This window comes from Cebus imitator, unplaced genomic scaffold (assembly GCF_001604975.1).
Source record: "Cebus imitator isolate Cc_AM_T3 unplaced genomic scaffold, Cebus_imitator-1.0 Scaffold112, whole genome shotgun sequence".
NCBI classification, from domain to species: domain Eukaryota; kingdom Metazoa; phylum Chordata; class Mammalia; order Primates; family Cebidae; genus Cebus; species Cebus imitator.
In genome coordinates this window covers 281,076-300,341 of record NW_016107427.1, presented here as the reverse complement: position 1 = coordinate 300,341, position 19,266 = coordinate 281,076, and the positions used below count along the sequence as shown (strand labels likewise).

The following is a 19,266-nucleotide window of genomic DNA, read 5'->3' as shown; positions in this document are numbered from 1 at the left end:
GAGCAACAAAAATTGATCTGAAAGTGTGGCGTCCTCTCGTTCTCTGCTGTTTCAGTGGGAGCTGCAATCCCGAGCTGCTAGTGATCAGCCATCTTGGATCTCTCTCTCGAGTCTTTTTTAATAAAGAGAAATAGTCTTTTATGTTTCCCCACATATTATTTGCCTTTTTTGAGGTCTTTCCCTTTTTTCTGCATTCTGTGTTTTCGTGCAGGATCATTTTCCTTTAACCTGAACAACTTTATTATTACATTTATTAGTGTGAATCTCCTGTGTCAAACTATAAAATGTGTTTTGCCTACATTTTTGAAGAATGTTTTAGCCCGATATGGGATTTTCGGTTTGCAGTTTTAACACTTTATAAAGGTGCCATTTTACTGTCTTCTGGCTTCTGTTTCTGATGAGGAGTCATCAGTATTTTACTGTTGTTCTATTAAATGTAATGTACTCCTTTTTCACATTGGCCGCATTTAAGATTTTTCTCATTTTGGGGGTTTTTAGCAACTTTCTTCTTGTTTTTCCTGCTTAGGGTTAGTTGAGCTTCCTGAATCTGTGGTTTGTTTTCTTCTTTCTGGTGACTGAGTCTCGCTCTGTCACCCAAGCTGGAGTGCGGTGGTGCAGTCTCTGCTCACTGCAGCTTCCACCTCCTGGGTTCCGGTGGTTCTCCTGCCTCAGCCTCCCAAGCAGCTGGGATGACAGGCATGAGTCAACATGTCCAGCTAATTTTTTTGTTATTTTTAGTAGAGACGGGGTTTTGTCATGTTGGCCAGGCTGGTCTTGAACTCCTGACCTCAGGTGATCTGCCTACCTTGGCCTTGATGATTTCTTTTTATTTTAATTTTGGGAAAATCTCCACCATTATCTCTTCATTTATTTTTTCTGTCTCTTTTGATATGTCTCATGCTGTATTCTTATTTTTTTTCATTCTTTTTTCTTTTCGTGCTTCAGTTTGGAAAATTTCTGTTGACCTAACTCGTGAGGTTGCTGATCCTAAACAAAATAACTGGGAAAACAATACATTTGTGAAAACATTTCTTGAGATGTCAAATAGGATCTATGTTATACAAAGAATTCTTTTGATCTGTTAAGTAGAAGACAAATAGCCAGGTAGAATCATGGGCAAAATAAAGACACAGTTTACAGGAGAGCAGATGCATGCTGTCAAAAACCGTGAACACGTGATAGCCAAGGAATTGATAATAACTGTGAGATACACTTTATACCTATGACTGTGGTAAAAATTAAAGACAGTGGTAATGCCTATTGCTGCTAAGTGTTCAGTGCTATTGAAGTATGAAGTGTTATATGCTTGATGAAAATAATCTTTCATGTTTGAATTTAAAATACCCTGGCTGGATGCAGTGGTTCATGTCTGTAATCACAGCACTTTGGGAGGCTGCTGGGTGGGAGGATCACTTAAGCCCAGGAATTTGAGTGAGCAATGTAGTGAGACTTCATCTCTACAAGAAGTTTAAAAATTGGCTGGGTGCAGCGGTATGTGCCTGTAGTTCCAGCTATTTGAGAGGTTGAGGTAGGAGGATTGCTTTAGCTTGGGAGGTGGAGGTTGCCGTGAGCCAGGATCATGCCACTGCACTCCAGCCTCGGCAACAGAAGGCGACCTCATCTCAAAACAAAACAAAACAACAACAAAAAACCATATTCTTTAACCCTGGCAGTCTAATCTATCCCACAGAAATAAAATGTCATCACATAAGCTTATTTGTGCACAGACTTCTTTTGCTGCATCATCAGTTATGGTAGAAAACTGGATACGAAGACAAAGCTTATCAATAGAGGATGGCCGAAGAATCAAGCGGAATCCCTTCTATGGAATAGTGTATAGCCATTGAAAATAGTAATTCAGGGTTCTAACAGTTGGAGAGTTTTTCCAGAAGGTATTGTGTGAGTAAGAAAAACAAAGTGCAGCTTGGGTGCGGTGGCTCACGCCTGTAATCCCAGCACTTTGGGAGGCCAAGGTGGGCAGATCACTTGAGGCCAGGAGCTTGAGACCAGCCAGGCCAACATGGTGAAACCCCATTTCTACCAAAAAAAAAAAATACAAAAATTAGCTGGGCATTGTGACACACACCTGTAGTCCCAGCTGCTCGGGAGGTTGAGGCATGAGAATTGCTTGAACCAGGGAGGTGGAGGCTGCAGTGAGCTGAGATTGCGTCACTGCACTCCAGCTGGGTGACAGCGACTCCTCAAAAACAAGAAAAAAAAAGCCAAGTGCAAAGAAAGGGCCTGGGGGGTGTATGTGTGTGTATACATGTGTACACAGGGGTTTGTGTATGACATGGGCATGGAGGAGGTGTGGAAGGCCACACAGCAGGGGGTTAGTGAGGGTGGATCAGAGCAAGCAGAAGGCAGTGCTGCCTTAGAGTGAGTCATGCTCCTGGTATAGGGAAAAGCACAAAGGTACAAACAAGCAGTTAGCAAGGTAAAAAGAGATGCCAGCAAGTATTTTAAAAACGTCTAACCACACAAAGAGGCAAATGGAAGTAACAAAAGTGATTGGTATCTATTGAGATAGTGTGGGAAGATGGGCGGCTCCCTCTCGCAGCAAGCAGTCTAAAGAACACCTTTGTGGAGGGCACTGGGCGGTAAAACCAAAAGCCGTAGAGTACACATAGTCTCGGTCCGTCAAGTTCACATTCAGAAATTCGCCCTAAGAAGATTAAGGTACATGCAGAATGATTTATGTTGAAGGAAGTTCACCTTAACATAATTTAGAATAGTAACAACTGAAAAGTCTAAATGTACAAGACTAGGAAATCGGATAGGTAAGTCATGACAATTCATAGACTGGAATACTATACAGATATTACATAAGTGTTAGAAGTGTATTTAATAATCAAGAAAAATGTTCAGTTTATAAGTGAGAAACAGGCCACAGGATTATTGTGTGAACCCAGTAAATGCTTTGTGTACGTGTTATGTGTCCACTTTTTAAAAAGTCTGAAGGTATAAACAGTGTGCTGCCAGTCATCTGTGATCAGTGAGTGAAGTTACAGGAATTTTCTTCTGTGTACTTTGGTGTTCTCACACATTTTCTAGAGTAAACATGAATTACTTTTATGTTTAGGAAAATGTGTTTAAAATGTGTATGTTGAGACAGGGTTGATTCATTGAACTCGAATGTGTGATTTGAGGTTCTGCCCCCTGCAGTGAAGGCTTCCAGGCAAGTTTATTCTTATATAATAAGTGAACAGCTGGGCATGGTGGCTCATGCCTATAGTCCTAGCACTTTGGGAGGCTGAGGCAGGTGGATTGCCTGAGCTCAGGATTTCGAGGCCAACCTGGGCAACATGGTGAAACCCCATCTCTATTAAAAGTATAAAAAGTTAGCTGGGTGTGGTGGTGCACACCTGTAGTCCCAGCTACTTGGGAGGCCGAGGCATCAGAATCATTTGAACCTGGGAGGTGGCGGAGGTTGCAGTGAGCCAAGATCATGCCACTGCACTCCAGCCTGGGCAATAGAGTGAGACTATATCTCAAAAAAAAAAAAAATGGATGCGGTGGGGGGAGGCTCCAAGGACCCGTGTGGGTCTGAGCTGGGGCTGCCCAGGGTCTACTGCCTCGTGGCAGTTGTGCCATGCCACCAGCTCTTTCCACAGGCCCTTGGCTATGCCTGCCTGGGGCACTGGGCCCCTGGCTCTGTCCTCACACTGGTTTCTCTTCATGGAGTTGATGACCGCCTTTAGGAAGCATTGCTGTTAAAGGCCAAGGGTTTGTCACCAAATAGACACTAGCAGTGCCTGTTTCTGACTTCTTCCTTTAATGTTCTCTTTTAAAATGCAAATCTTTCTTTTTTTTTTTTTTTTAAAGAAATGTAGAATAAAGGTGACAGCCTTTGATTATAGTAGTAAAGATGATCCATATCGTTTGTATGATAAATTCTTGGACACATGAATCTATATTTGAAATTTAAACCATCCTAATAGCATAGTCAAAAAAAAAACTCTGGCGTCCTCTCCTCACCCTTTCCTTGTCTTTGAGCAGGAAGAAGAGCCTGCTGAGTACACTGAAGTGGGGCTTCTCCAGGAGGGAGTACAGCCGGAGGAGTTTGTGGCCATCGCAGACTACGCTGCCACTGATGAGACGCAGGTAGCCACGTGTGGTGGTCAGTGCTTCATGGCTTTCAGCATGTTCAGTGGCACAATGAGATGCGTTTTGCAGCAGTCATACCAAAGTAAAATGAAGAAGTATTCAGATGCTTGGAGCCACATAAGACCTGTGTGTGGGCTTTACCTCCCAGCCTGACCAGTTCTGCACCAAGCATGATGTGAAGACGCTGGGTATAGAGTGGGGATCCTCAGCCGGGGCAGAAGCACTGTTCTGCTTTCTACTTGGAAACCTCGCTTCAGAACCCACCCAGTTAATGAAAAGTGAAGCTGTCAAATATATCAAGCTATAACTGCTTGGATGTAGCTTTACCTTGTGACAGGAATTTCATAGAGTAAGCCTCCAGTAACTCAGTTGGCCTAGCTGAGTTACAGTGAAGAGGCTGTTGAGAAATTCTCTGCTAAGCAGTTTGAAAATGTTCACTTCTTCTTTTTTTTTTTTTTTTTTTGGAGATGGAGTTTCGCTCTTGTTACCCAGGCTGGAGTGCAATGGCGCGATCTCGGCTCACCGCAACCTCCGCCTCCTGGGTTCAGGCAATTCTCCTGCCTCAGCCTCCTGAGTAGCTGGGATTACAGGCACGCGCCACCATGCCCAGCTAATTTTTGCATTTTTAGTAGAGACGGGGTTTCACCATGTTGACCAGGATGGTCTCGATCTCTTGACCTCGTGATCCACCCGCCTCGGCCTCCCCAAAGTGCTGGGATTACAGACTTGAGCCACCGCGCCTGACCTAATTTTGTATTTTTAGTAGAGACAGGGTTTCTCCATGTTGGTCAGGCTGGTCTTGAACTCCTGACCTCAGCTGATCCACCCACCTTGGCCTCCCAAAGTGCTGGGATTACAGGCATGAGCCACCGTGCCCAGCCCACTCCTTTTAAAAAACATCAGTTAAGCTGTGCCCTTCTTTCAGGTAGATGTTCCACAGGCATTGCTGAGTTGTGGTGTCACTTGCATACATTCTCAGTTGCTGTCATTACCCACTGACTCCTGTTTGAAATCTCTGTGATTTTGTCACCATTGATGGGATTTGTCACTGAGCCACACTTGAAATACTAATGACTGGTTTTCATTTTGAATTTTAACCATTTTTTTTCCAGCTCAGTTTTTTGAGAGGAGAAAAAATTCTTATTCTGAGACAGACCACTGCAGATTGGTGGTGGGGCGAGCGTGCGGGCTGCTGTGGGTACATTCCAGCAAACCATGTGGGGAAGCAAATGGATGAATATGACCCCGAGGACACGTGGCAGGATGAAGAGTACTTTGGCAGCTATGGAACACTGGTACTGCTCTCTCAGTTCCCTGTGGGTGGCCGGGCAGTGGGTTCTCTAGCCTTAGTTCTGACTGTGTCCTTCGGAGCAGGCTCATAGTCTTGGAGGCCAGAGGGTCTCTGTTGCGGCCACTGAGCTCTGACATGGTTGTGTGGAAGCCAAAAGTGTGCATGGTATTTGTGTTCCAGTAAAACTTTATTTATGGACCCTGAAATTTGAATTCTAGGCAGTTTTCATGTGTCACAAATTATTCTTTTGATTTAAAAAAATCATTTAAAGATGTAAAAACCATTGTTTGTTTGGAGGCCATCCAAAAACAGATGGTGGACTAGATTTGGCCCATGGCGTAGTTTGCCGACCCTTGGCTTAGTGATAGGATTTGGGCAATGAGATTATGAGCATGCTCTCTCAGTATCTAAAAAAAGTAGTAAATTTTACTTTAAAAATGAAATTAGCCTGGGTGTGGTGGCTGACACCTGTAATCCCAACACTGTGGGAGACTGAGGCAGGAGGATTGCTTGTGGCCAAGTGTTCGAGACCAGCCAGACAACATAGTAAAAAAAAATAAAAAATATAATTTGCCTTACAACAAAATACATATATATAATTAGCTGGGCATGGTGGTGCATGTCTGTAGTCCCAGCTACTTGAGATGCTGAAGTGGGAGGATTGCTCAAGCCTTGGAAGTTGAGGCTGCATGAGCCATGATGGTGCCACTGCTCTTCAGCCTGGGCTACAGAGTGAGAGCCTGTCTCAAAAAAATAAAAAAAATTCTATAAATCTATGAATAATAATACTTCTAGTCAGGTGTGGCAGCTCATGCCTGTAATCACAGCGCTTTGGGAAGCTGAGGTCGGAGCATCATTTGAAGCCAGGAGTTCAAGACTGCAGTGAGCACCTGGGTGACTGAACCAGACTCTGTCCCTAAAAAAATAATAAAAGCCCAACTTCTAAACAGTCAGCTTACTGAAAATTTTTCCCCACCATGGAGAAATGCCTGTAACCCCATGGTGCAGGCAACAGTCTGGTTAAATTTTAAAACTAGATGAGAACAGTTACCTGCAGGATGAATGTTATAAAAATAATGTTAAGCAAAAGAAGGAATAGGGCAAAGAATCTGTAACGTTTGACTCAATTATATAAAGTTAAGAGGCCACATTAGAAGGTGTTTTTTTTTTTTTTTAGACAGAGTCTTGCTCTATTACCCAGGCTGGAGTGCTGTGGTAGGATCTCAGTTCACTGCAGCCTCTGCCTCCCAGGATCAAGCAGTTATCTTGCCTCAGCCTCCTGAGTACCTGGGACCACAGGTGTGCACCACCATGCCTGGCTAATTTTTGTTTTGTTAGTGGAAGGGGTTTCGCCACATTGGCAACGCTGTTCTCGAACTCCTGGCCTCAAGTGATCCTCCTGTCTCAGTCTCCCAAAATGCTGGGATTACAGGTGTGAGCCATCGCGCCTAGCCAGAAGGCACTGCTTGTGAGTTTGCATGGGTGGTGAGACTGACCGGGCAGGAGTGGCTCCCCTAAGGGTTGAATGGAAATTACCTGCTGGTGGTGGAGGCTCTGGGACCAGCATGGCCGAGTTGGGAGGTCTGACATGCTGGCAGTGTTCTGGGATTGGATTAGAGGTTTTTGGTATATAACTATACTTGATAAACTGTATAGATACTTTCTAATGCACTTTTTTGTAGGTATACCGTATTTCACAATTAAAAGTGTTAAATTGCCGCCTCTCAGCTCAAAGAACCACTGCCCACTAGATTCCTCTGTACTTATGAAGTCTAAGTGACACCTAATTTATTTCATTTTTTTAGTTTATGGAACAGGCATTGTTCCACACACACAGGTGTTCACCGTGTTCTTTTCACGTAGCTGTGTGATTTTGAAGGTCTCTCATCTTGAACCTACCATTCTTTGTGACAGCTGCAGAGCATTGTGTTACTTTAACAGGATCATGTTGATATTTGGACAGTGGTTATTTGACAACTTTTTGTCATGATAAATAATGCTGTAATGGAGTCCTATATAATCCTGTTAAATGTTTTTTAGAATTTCTATAGGGTAAATTCCTAGTGTGTGTGTTTGTGTGCTTTCCTTAAGTGGATCTTGCCAATTTGCCCTCCAGAACGATTTGCTAGTTATACACTGAGTGCTGCTGTAACAGAATACCTTAGACTGGGTAAATTGTGAAGAACAGAGAGTTATTTCTTGCAGTTCTGGAGGCTGGGGTGGCACTGGCATTGGTGTCCAAGATGGTGCCTCATGGCTGTCCTTACGTGTGAAGGAGGGAGGGCTGGGAGTGCCCCTTCCACCTCAAGCCCTCTAAATGCCACCACATTGGCAGTTAAGTTTCAACACGTGGATTTTGGGGGACATTTCAGACCATGGCACAGATCCACTGATGGTGTGTGAAAGCTCATTTCCCTACCACAAACCAAAGTGAAAAAGGACTTGGATCTTAAACGTTAAATATGGTATCTTTTAATTTTGATTTCCATAAATGAGATTGATCATCTTTTATGTGTTTTTTTGGTGTTTTGTATTTTTTCATTTTCTCTAAACTTTCATATTATTTGTCCATTTCTTTTGATTTTTGTTGATTCATGTGTTAAGTAATTTAGCCTGAATTTGTGAATTTTTTTCCCCCACAGAACCTTTTTCTTTGTATTGTCTAATAGGCTTTTCTTTTCTTTGTGACTTCTTTTTCTTTTCTTTGTGAAAAACCTTCCTCACTGTAAGATGATAAATACCCACAGTTATTTTTTCAGAACTGTTTTGATTCTGTGTTATTTTATTTTTATTTTTTATGTTTTTTAGAGATGGGGTCACTTTGTTGTTTGACTGGCTGGAGTGGAGTGGTACAGTCATAGCTTACTGTGGCTTCCTGGTTTAGGGGATCCTGTCACCTCAGCTTCCCAAAGTGCTGGGATTACAGGGGTGAGGCACCCCGCCTGGCCTTATCCTCTTTTAAACAATGAGATTTTAAGTCAATCTAGATCTTTTTATTTGTTGTAAAAAATATAATGTGAAATTCCACCCTAATTTACGCCCACAAATAACCAGCCAGCTACCCCAGCCTCAGTTACTGGACCATTCCTTCCCACTGATGTGAAATGCTGTGTTTGTCATGCTCTGGATTTCAGGGGTCTGCTTGAGAATTCCTGTTGACTCACTGGTCTGTTTACTTCTCTGCAGTGCCCAGTGCTTCATCATGGCACCTTTGTAGGATCTGCAAGAGCTAGGTCTCCAGCAGCCCCCCCACTTTTTTTTAAGAGCATTTTCCTCATTAGCCTTGGGTACTTACTGTTTTGAAACTAGTTTTAATATCATTTTATTGTGCTTGCTCCTCCATGCCAAACTGGCTGGCATTTTAGTAGGTACTGCATGGAATGTTGATGTTAATTTTGGGAGAAATTACATCTCTATAACGTTGACTCTCAGTTTCCTGTTACTTAAGCTTTGTTTAATATCTCTTAGCATTTTAAGGTTTTTCCCATACACAGTTGTGCACCTTTCTTGTTAAATTTATTCCTAGATATTTTTTATTATTACTGGTACAAGGGGTTGGGTGAAGTGTTCTCTAAGTACCAGCGAGATTAACTTGGTTGACAGTGACGTCCAGGCCTTCCACAGTCTTACTGATTTTTCTCTCTATTTCTGTCAGTTACTGAGAGCACAGTGTTGAAATCTCTGACGATAATTGTGAATTTGTCTGTTTCTTCTTGCATCAATATTGGTTTTGCTCTGTGTATTTTGAAGATCTGTTATTAGGTACAGAAGTATTTACAATCATCACGTGCTCCGGGTGAACTGGTCCTGTATTGATGTGAACATATGGGTGTCTGTTTTGCTCTGAACTGTGTTCTGTGTGGCGCTGATGTAGCTGCTCCTGCTCTGTCTTCTTGGTGTTGGCACCATAGGGCTTTCCCATCCTTTGCTTCAGGGCAGAATTGGGCCTTGCTTTGTTGTCTATGCCTCCCACCTCCTCCTGCCTGTCCCTTTGTTTTTTATTCTGCGGAGTCTTGGGAGGCTCCATGGTGAGCTCTGAGGACCTCGTACAGGCTCCTGTCTGCTGGCGTGGTCTGGGCGCTGTCCTCACTCTGCTCCCGCCTGCTACCTGTCTTCTTCCTGGTGATGCTGTTTCTAGGCTGGGCCTCTGTAGCTTGAGAGCGTTGGTGGGAGGGGTGCAGCCTCGCCTGCAGCCTGTGGCTTTGCTGGCTGCCCTGAGCAAGCCTCTCTCTGCCTCCTTGTGGGTGGCTGATTCTCATGTGGGTATCCTTGGGTTTCAGGCATTTTCCTCCCTCAGGAAATGGCTGGTCCTCTCACTTATCCCTCAGGACATGAGGGACAAGCTTGTGTACAGAGGACTTTGAGGGACCCCCTGCCCACCTGCGCCGGCGTCTCTCCCATGGTGAATCCCCAGTTTTCTCTAGTCAGACACCTGGCCCTGGGGAGTCTGGTTGGGTTGTGGTGATCCCTCCTGCCTCAGGTGGGCATGGGTGGCCAGGCGACATTGCACCCCTGTGCGCAGCGTCCCTCCTGCCTCTCTGCTTGCCGGCCATGCTGTGCTGAGCTGAGGGACTCACAGGCCTGTACTTTTTTTGCTCTGTGTTTTGCTTTTGTTTTTAGATAGGGGTGGCCGGGTCAAGGGTCATCAGCTGTGGCTCTGACCCTCATCTCAGTCCAGAATGCGGCATGGCTGTAGGTCAAGGCAGTGATTCTGAATGTGCATTTCTTCCAGAAACTCCACTTGGAAATGTTGGCAGACCAGCCACGCACAACTAAATACCACAGTGTCATCCTGCAGAATAAAGAATCCCTGACGGATAAAGTCATCCTGGACGTCGGCTGTGGGACTGGGATCATCAGTCTTTTCTGTGCACATTATGCACGGCCTAAAGCGGTGAGTGGGGTCTCCAGCTTGTCCCAGGTGCGTGTGTCAAGGCTGGTGATGTCCGAGGTGGCCTCTGAGATGCCAACTTGTGACCCTGTGCTGTTGGGGGCTCACTGATGACTGCGTGGTCTGGGCGAGCGTCCTTGCACGTGGGGCTCAGGGTCAGTAAAACAGCAGGGTTGAGACTCCATGCTAGAGGCTGTGGCGCCCGCGTAAAGAGTCACAAACAGCACGGACAGGAATAGGGCAGAATAGAAAATATCCCATGAATTGCATGGGGCAGGGTATGTTCTGTGAGATGTTCATTTCAGCTGAGTATAGAAACAGGTGCACCCACATGTCTGTGCTTGGCCTTGGGTGTGGATGGTCTCATGGGAATGGGATGATTCCACATGCTGGCCTCCTCCCCACCCCTCTTGGGCCATCTGTGCTAAGCTGAGCCAAGTGGCAGCCTTGGAGGCTCCTGACACGGTGGGTGGGATCTCAGCAGTGTCCACCCAGGTCCACGCTCTGCAGGACCCAGCGCTTGGGCGCTTCCCACCAGACCCTTCCCTGTGAACCTGGGTTTGAAATTGTCTCACAGGCCTCAGATGTGGCACCAACCAGCATTGTCACTTGGGTGCTCAGCACTTGCTGTGCCGGTCATGGATGAAGCTTGCTATGCGTGTGGCAGCCAGCTGGGCATGCGAGGCTTCAGGCCACCTGCAGCCCTGTGTCTGTCTTGTGCAGGAGGTGGGGGCAGTTGGGAGGGTTAGAGGTGGCACCTTTCTAGGTACCCCGCAGGGGCAGGTGTGTCCCAGCCCTCGCTATCTCCGGCTGTCTGGAATGCTGCTTCCCTGCTGTGTCGTTGACCGTTTCTCATGGTGCTGGTGTTGACTCAGGAGGAGAGTGGATGACGGGCCCCACGTGGGCCGGGCATGCACTGATGGTGCTTCTGCCGCAGGTGTACGCGGTGGAGGCCAGCGAGATGGCACAGCACACGGGGCAGCTGGTCCTACAGAATGGCTTCGCTGACATCATCACTGTGTTCCAGCAGAAGGTGGAGGACGTGGTGCTGCCCGAGAAGGTGGATGTGCTGGTGTCCGAGTGGATGGGGACCTGCCTGCTGGTGAGGGCGGGCGTGCGGGCAGTAGGGGGCCGGAGCTCGGGGGGCTTCTGAGCACAGGCTCGGCTGGGCCAACCTCAGGATCTCAAGAGTGGCGCGTGATTCATTTTGATTTTTTCCCTAATGGGAGGTATAATTAATTTCTTATGTGGACATTGGCTCAGTGTCTTGAATTTTCACCTGGTTTAAAACAATGCCTTTATGAGAACGTTAAGTCAAAGTTCATGTAACATTTTCATGAGTGATTTATGTGAACTGTATTCTCCTCGAGATTCTGTAAAAATCCCATGCCTAACAGGTAAGGCTGTTTCTTTAATGCCAGCAGGGCCTTCGTCCCTGGCCGGGGTCTCCTTGCCTTAGACGGGCCCCCGTGACGCTGTGAAGCCACTTGGGCATCTGTGGGACCAGCATGTGCCTGGCCTGTCCGGCCATTCACCCTGCGTTTCACATGTGGGTGGAAGTGGCCTGTTTTCTGGTTGCTTGCCAATACGCCCTGCATAGATGCTATCCACTTGGAGGGAAGTGGCGGGAGTGTGGCCGAATGCTGTCTCCACGGCGTTCTCCTCCTGGGCTCAGTGTCTCGGGTCACAGGACGCTGCCGTGGAGCGTCCCAACCTGAAACAACTTCTCCGTATTGAGACCAAGAAAGACAGGCCTGGGTGCAGGAGTGTGGAGTGTGGCAGGTGCTTTCCCAGGAAACGGTTTCCCGTGGTAACAGATGGCATTGGGCCTTTAGTCTGGTTGAAATTTTGTGGTCAGAAGATGAAATGTAAATAGACTCAGAGTCCATGCTGTGACTCAGCTTATTAATAAGGTCTGTGGACCTCTGAGGGCGCTCGCCTTTGCCCTGGACACCAGTGCTCCTTCAGTACGTGTCTGCTGGCAGCTGGTGCCCGGCCATGGGGACAGAAACAGGGCCAAGGGGGGTGCATATGGTGCGGCAAGGGGTGTGTGTGGGCACTGATGGGGGGAAGCCTGGCTGCTGGAGGGTCTGGCTGTGCCCTGGGCTGGGTGAAAGCAGGGAGGGACGTGGGGCAGAGGGAGGAGAGAGGAGTAGCCACCGTGTTCTCCATGTTGCTGTGTTCCAGAGCTGCCCAGTGGCCGGACTGGCCAGACTGTGTTGCATCAGGGAGGCAGAGGCCAGACGTGGGGAACTGTGTGTCTGAGGACATTGTGCCTCATCCTGGACACCGAGGGGGGTGCCAGTGGTGTACGAGTGATGGAGAAAGAGGTGGGCTGTGTTTGGGAGGCCCCTGGGTGTGTGTGGCTGGGAATGGAGGCCAGGGACTGGCTGTGGTCCAGCCCCAGCATGCAGAGGCCTGGAACAGCCTGTGTGAGGGGAGGCCCATCTGTGTGTGAGGTGTACAGACTGCCAGGGATGGACTGTGGGTTTATTGTCAAGACACAGGAGCCAGGGCCTGGCACGGGCAGGTGTGGAGATGCAGAGCGGGGCCAGTGGGCAGGATGTGCCTATGGGGGCCTGGTGTGATGAGGAGGACGGTGCCTCCCAGCCCTGAGCTGCAGGGAGTGGGCCGCCAGGACCGGTTGGGGGCCAGGGTAGGGAGGGCCGTGGGGAGGATGGACATCTGTGTGACTCTTGAACACAGGGTGCCCATCTGATGTGCAGGGCCAGCTGTGGATTGGGCAGGGGGGACATGGCCTGAGGTCTTGGTGGGTATTGGCCTGGAGGGCCCACCCCGAGCAGGACATTTGGAGGAGTGCTCGGGCAGGTTCAGACAGGACCATGTCTTTCTCCAATGCAGGCAGTGGAGGGGGAGGTGAGGGCTTGAGGCAGCTTCAGAGTTCAGACTTCAGACTCTTCTTGGGATTGAGGGAGAGTCACCATCATTACTTAGGCCAAGGAGGTGCAGAACAGGGCGACGGGGCTGCAAGAGCTCCTATGGCCATTGTTGTTGGGATACAGGGTTGGCGAGGCTTTGAGGGAGGGAGGCTGTGAATTTGGGAGTCATCGCGCCGCTGCACCCACCTCCAGTTTTCATCGCCAGGCTGTGCCTCTCCTGAGCTGCTGCACCCTCCCCTGCAACTGTGTGTCTGGCCCTCTTCACGTCCTCCTTGCCTGCCGCCTGCCCGTTCACAGAGCCCCACAGCCCTCAGGCCTTCATCTCTCTCAGCCCAACTTCCTGCTCTGACGCTGACATGTCGTGAAACTCAGAGACAGGGGTGCATGTGCGTTTAGCGTAGCGGAGGGGCAGCTTTCAGTCGGTGCAGCAAGGGCATGTGGTTGTTCAAAGATGCTGCTGAACGATCGATGATTTCTTCACACTGTCTGCTAAAGTAAACCTCAAGCGGCCCAAAGAGTTAAATATTTAAGAAAAGGAGGAAACGTAAAAAATTGTTAAAAGTTTATCTGTTGTTAGGATGGGAAAGGTCTTTCTAAGAACAGAGTTCATAATGAAGCTGTCAGATAAAATATTTGACAGAAAATTCCCCTTCATACATTAACACAGCTAAAAATTATTAAATGGCCAATGAAACTAAAGAATTGCAGCATGTGTGACGTTAAGAGTTGGAATAAGAAAAACATAAGCTAAAGATAGGGTAAATAACCTCGTGGAAGGTGAGCAGGGACTGGGAAAGCAGCAGAGCCACAGGCCAGAAGCTTGAACATTGTTTTATGTCCCCAACAATTTAAAAGTAACTTTAATAGTTTTGACCTGGGAAGTTCGCTGAGCAATCTTCTAATGTCTGATGATCCCCATGCTGAGCTTGTGGGGACATGTCCACCACCATGCACTCTTTTTGGCAGTGTACATGGGTAAAGCCTTTGGAAGGAAAATAGGGCAGAATATGTCAAAAAAGCATTAAAATTTTTTTCTTTTGTTCTTCCATGCTTTATTATTCCAGAAGCCGCAAAGTTCTGAAGGAGATGCAAGTAAAGATACCACAGGTGTCCTAGATTGTCAACAGACCATTTAATCATTTTTAACAAAGCAGATGACAGTGGAGCCTGATCTACGTTATCATTAGTTGTGCAGGATCTTGCTCGTTCTTCTGAGGAACCGTGATTTCCAAGAAGCAGGTTGTACCCTCAGCAGTCTCCCACTGGCCAGTGGCACTGCTGGTACAGGGGCTGCCTCCTGGGTTTCAGGACGCTTTGCAAAGTCACTGAGGGTCTCCATTACACATTTGGTAGAATTAAAAGACTGCCAGACTCAGTCTTACTGTTGTTAGTGTATTACTGCTATCATATGTGATGAGGACATATTATATTCCGTTATTCTGTTTAGCTCAAGGAAGAATAAAGAATTTGGACCAAAATTAAAACCAGATTATGACCAATTTTCTAAGCAAAAGAAACGAAGTAACTGCTGAGGCTAACAAAGATGTACTAATTGTCTTCAAACCGCCTTGTACTGTTTTATGGAGTATATTACCACAAATCCTGAGCTTAACAAGCTCATGAAAACAGGCACATGGCCAATAAGAGTTTAATTTCACACCAATAAAACTTTAGACTTTGGATTTATTTAGGGTCATCTTTACAGAATGCGTAGTTTACTCTAGGAGATGGATGGGACAGCTGCCCCTCAGCAAGACCCTGGCCTAAATGTATGTGCTTTATTTACACAAGAGGATTACAGTAAACAAGGGAGCTTTCAGTTTGTGGCACTGAAGGGCAGTCTGCACAGGGCACCCTGTAGAGGCCACAGCAGAGGCCGCCTGGCTTCCCAGTGGGACAGGCCCATGGGAGGTCTTCTGGATCCTTTGCTTGACATTCATGTTTAATGCCTTGATATTTGTCTTTGGTTGTATTCCCTGGAGCTCATATAGATCATTTTACTTTTCAGAGATGCTAGTTCTGGTGCCCACCTCCTCCCTCACACAAAAACCATCAACTCTTCTGAATTTCTTGGTTTCCAAGCTTGTCTCATACAAAGTAGAGACGTCTTTTTCAGGAAATATTGCCACCACATGCTTGAAGGGCTGCTTATGGCTTCGTCTGCATCTCCAACCAAGGTCTCTTCACCTCCTTCTACAACAATGCGCTTTGTCTGCACTGAGAGAAAAAAATGAGAGCCTTTTTTCTTTTCTCGATTTTGTTCTGCTGTGGAGCATTTCTGAACTGTAACTTTAGAAAAAATGCAGCATCGTTCATCAGCAGAGGGCACAGACACCTCAGGGGAGGAGGAAGGAGGATGAACTGCTGGGTCCTGAGACTGCAGAGCATCCTAGCTGGACCCAGAGACTGGGCACTGAAAAATATTTGATAAAATTATGCTAAGGAAATAATCAAATTTGTACAGAAATTTATGTTCAAAAATGTTCATGGCAGCACCATTTAAAATGAGGAGAAAACTGGAAACAGAATTGTAGCAATACATATGACCATTAAAAATTAATTCCAGGTATGATGGAGAAGGCACACTCCTCTCATCTCTCCCACTGAATGCAGCTATAAAGCCTGGCCAGCAGACAGGGAGGGACTGTTTGAGGACTCTGGAACAAAGACATAGTAGCAGTTGATTGGTGAAGAAGACAAGAATTTGAAGTACAGTCAAACATCTGTGGGCTCCACATCTGTGGATTCAACCTACTGTGTGTTGAAAATATAAAAATAACAATACAACAATAAAAATCAATATAAGTAACAGACCAATACAGTATAACAGCTGCTTACATAACACTGATATTGTATTAGGTAAAAGCAATGCAGAGATGATTTAAAGTCTGTGGGAGGATGTGTGTAGCTTGTATGTGAAAAACACATTATTTTATATGGGGGAAGCATCCAAGGATTTGAGTATCCACAGGGGTCCTGGAACGAGTCCCCCATAGACACCAGGGAACAACTGTATTCCTGAAACAGTCCTGAGTTGTCATTTTTCTTCTTCTCCCTCTATGTACGTCCATAGAGTGTATGTACATAATCCATGAAATGGACCAATTCTTTTGAAAACTGCAAATTGCCACAGTTTATCTAATATGAAATCGATAACCTGAATGTCCAGTAACTAGTCAAGATACTGAATTAGTAGTTAAAAACTCTCTGAAAGATAAACCTCTAGTCTAAATGATTTCACTGGTGAATTCTATCAACATGTTTAATGAAGAAAAAACTCTAAACAACTTCTTTCGGAAAAGAGGAGGAAACACATCCTCACTCATTTTATGAAGTAAGCATTTCCCTAATACCAAAACCAAAGTTAGTACAAAATATGAAAACTATAGACCAATAACCCTGATGAGCATAAATGTAAAAATCCTCAAGAAAACAGCAAATTTAAACCAGCAGTATATAAAAGGAATAATAATACACCATAACAAAAAAAGAAACTACCCTTGGAATGCAAGGCTGGTTCAATATTTGAAAATCAGTATGGCAACCTACCATATTAACAGTCTGAAAAAGAAAAATCATGATTATATCAATACAGAAAAAAAATTGACAAAATTTAACATCAGTTCATGGTAAAATTCTCAGCAAACTAGAAATGAAAGGAAATTTAACGTGAAAACACCTACAGAAAATCCTAAGGAACCTATGAGAAAATTTCCTAAAACTAATAACTGAGTTTAACAAGATCACAGAGTGCAAGGTCATCATGCAGAAGTCATTTTTATATTCTAGCAATGTACAATTGGAAATTTAAAAATATCATTATAGTAACTTCAAAAATATGAAAGGCTTAGAAATCTAACAAAACATGTAAGATCTGTACACTGAAAATGATGAGATGATAATGAAAGAAATCCCAGAAAGCCTAAATAAATGGAGAGATAAGAAGTTTCATCCTGTAAAGGTATATATTCTCTTTAAATTGATCTGTAGACTTAATAAAATTCCAATCAAAATCCAGGCAGGATTTGTTCTTGTAGATAAGCTTATTATGAAATGTATATGGAATGTAAAGGAACCAGTGCTATGGTCTGTCCCCAGCAAATCTTATGTTGAAATTTGATCCTCAGTGTGGTGGTGTTGGGAGGTAGGGTCTAGTGGGAGGTGTTTGGGTCATGGGTATGGATCTCTTATGAGTAGATGAATGGCCTTCCTCATGGGTAGAAAACTGAGTTCTTGCTGTCTCAGGTCCCAGCAAGTCCTGGTTCTGAAAAAGAACCTGGCACCTCCACGTGCCTGTGCTCTCACCCTGTGGTCTCTGCACATGCCAGCTCCCCTTGGCCTTCCACCATGAGAGGAAGCCGCCTGAAGCCCTCACTATCTAGATTGGGCATCTGCCCAATCCTGAACTTTCCCAACCAGCAGAACCATGAGCCAAATAAACCTTATTTCTTTATAAATTATCCAGCCTCAGATATTCCTTTATAGCAACACAAAAATGGACTAAGATAACTAGAGTAGCTGATTCAATTTTTAAAAAGAAGAATAAAGTTGGAGGAACTATGCTACTTGATTTTAAAGCTACAGTAATCAGGACAATGTGGTATTGGTGAAGGGATAGACATGTAAGTCACTGGAATGGAGAAGAGAAATAGATTTCTACAAATAGGTACAAAAATCAGTTTAATGGAGAAAAGGCAGTCTTTTCAGCTAATGATACTAGAATAGTTGTCATCTGTATCTAAAAAATAAAACCTCAGCCTCACGCCTCATACACCTGAACTTAAAATTGATTGTAGATCTAAGTGTGTAAAATATAAAGCTGTAAAGCTTCTTGAAGAAATCATAGGAGAAAATCTTCATCACCTGGACTTAGGCAAAGAGTTTTTAGGAATGACTATGAAAGCATGATCCGTAACAGAAAATGTTGATAAACTGAATTTTGTCAAAACTAAAAACGACTGCTCTGCAAAGGATGGTGTTAAGAGAATAAAAAGACAAGCTAAGAGTAGGAGACAATATTGTAAATAATATATCCAGTGAATGTTCTGAATATACAAAGAACTCTCAAAACTCAACAGGAAGAAAACAAGCTAATTGAAAATGGGCAAGAGACTTGAACAGACACTTTACGAGAGTGGATATGCAGATACTACATACACACATGAAAAGACGTTCAACATTGTTAGCCATCAGGGAAATGCACCTTAAAGCCAGAGTGAAATATCACTTACACCTATTGAAAAATGACTAAAATAAAAAAAAAATCTGGTAGTGATACCAAGTGCCATTGAGGATGAGGAACAGCTGAAAGTTGTGCATTGCTGGTGGCATGCCACTGTGGAAACAAGTTGGCACTTAACAGAGTTGTGTGTGCACTCACTGTGTGCCCTGGAGTCCCTCTCCTGCATATTCATCCCAGAAAAATGCGAGTTGTGTTCGCACAAAAATCTGTGCGTGAATGATTATACTGGCTCTCTTTATAAATGCCCAAAAACCTGGGAACAACTCAAGTGTCCTTCATCAGGATAATCCATAATGGATAAACTGGTGCATCCACACAGCAGAATACCACAGAGCAGTGAAGAGGAGCCAGTTATTTAAACATGTAGTTCAGAGGAACCCCAGAAACTGCACTGAGTGAAAGAGACTCATCTTGGAAGGTTATATACTGTTTGGTTCCACTGATACAATACTTTCAAGAAGACACAGACCATGGGGATGGAGACCTGATGAATGGCTTGCAGAGGCTGGGGGTGGGGGAGGGCATGGCCACCAGAGGAAAGTGTGAGGAGTGTTTCAGGGTGGCAGAGCTGTGTGTATGCTGGCTGTGGCTGTGAGGACAAAATCCACACAAGCGCTGAAGTTTGTAGGCTGTACACCAGAAAGGCTCAGTTTGACTATATAACTGAAAAATAAAAATAAATTAGATGTATATATTTTTTATGTGTGTATATAGAAAAATACTTGAAGATATATTGCAGAGTGGTAACAGTGGTTCCTTCTGGATGCTGGGTTAATATGTGATTTTTATTTTTGTTTGAACTTTTGTAAGTTTTCTACTTTTTTTTTTTTTTTTT

At 45.0% G+C, this 19,266-nt stretch overlaps 1 protein-coding gene across 4 annotated transcripts in view; it reads left to right on the top strand.

The window, feature by feature from the left end:
* PRMT2 (protein arginine methyltransferase 2) overlaps window positions 1-19,266 on the top strand; it is a 32,416-nt gene that overhangs the window by 6,097 nt on the left and 7,053 nt on the right. For all 4 annotated transcript variants that reach the window (XM_017538473.2, XM_017538472.2, XM_037741994.1 and 1 more), the window contains exons 3-6: window positions 4,000-4,104; window positions 5,220-5,402; window positions 10,131-10,292; window positions 11,227-11,391. In XM_017538473.2, coding sequence (XP_017393962.1) covers window positions 4,000-4,104; window positions 5,220-5,402; window positions 10,131-10,292; window positions 11,227-11,391 — 615 coding nt within the window. The remainder of the gene's footprint in view (window positions 1-3,999; window positions 4,105-5,219; window positions 5,403-10,130; window positions 10,293-11,226; window positions 11,392-19,266) is intronic.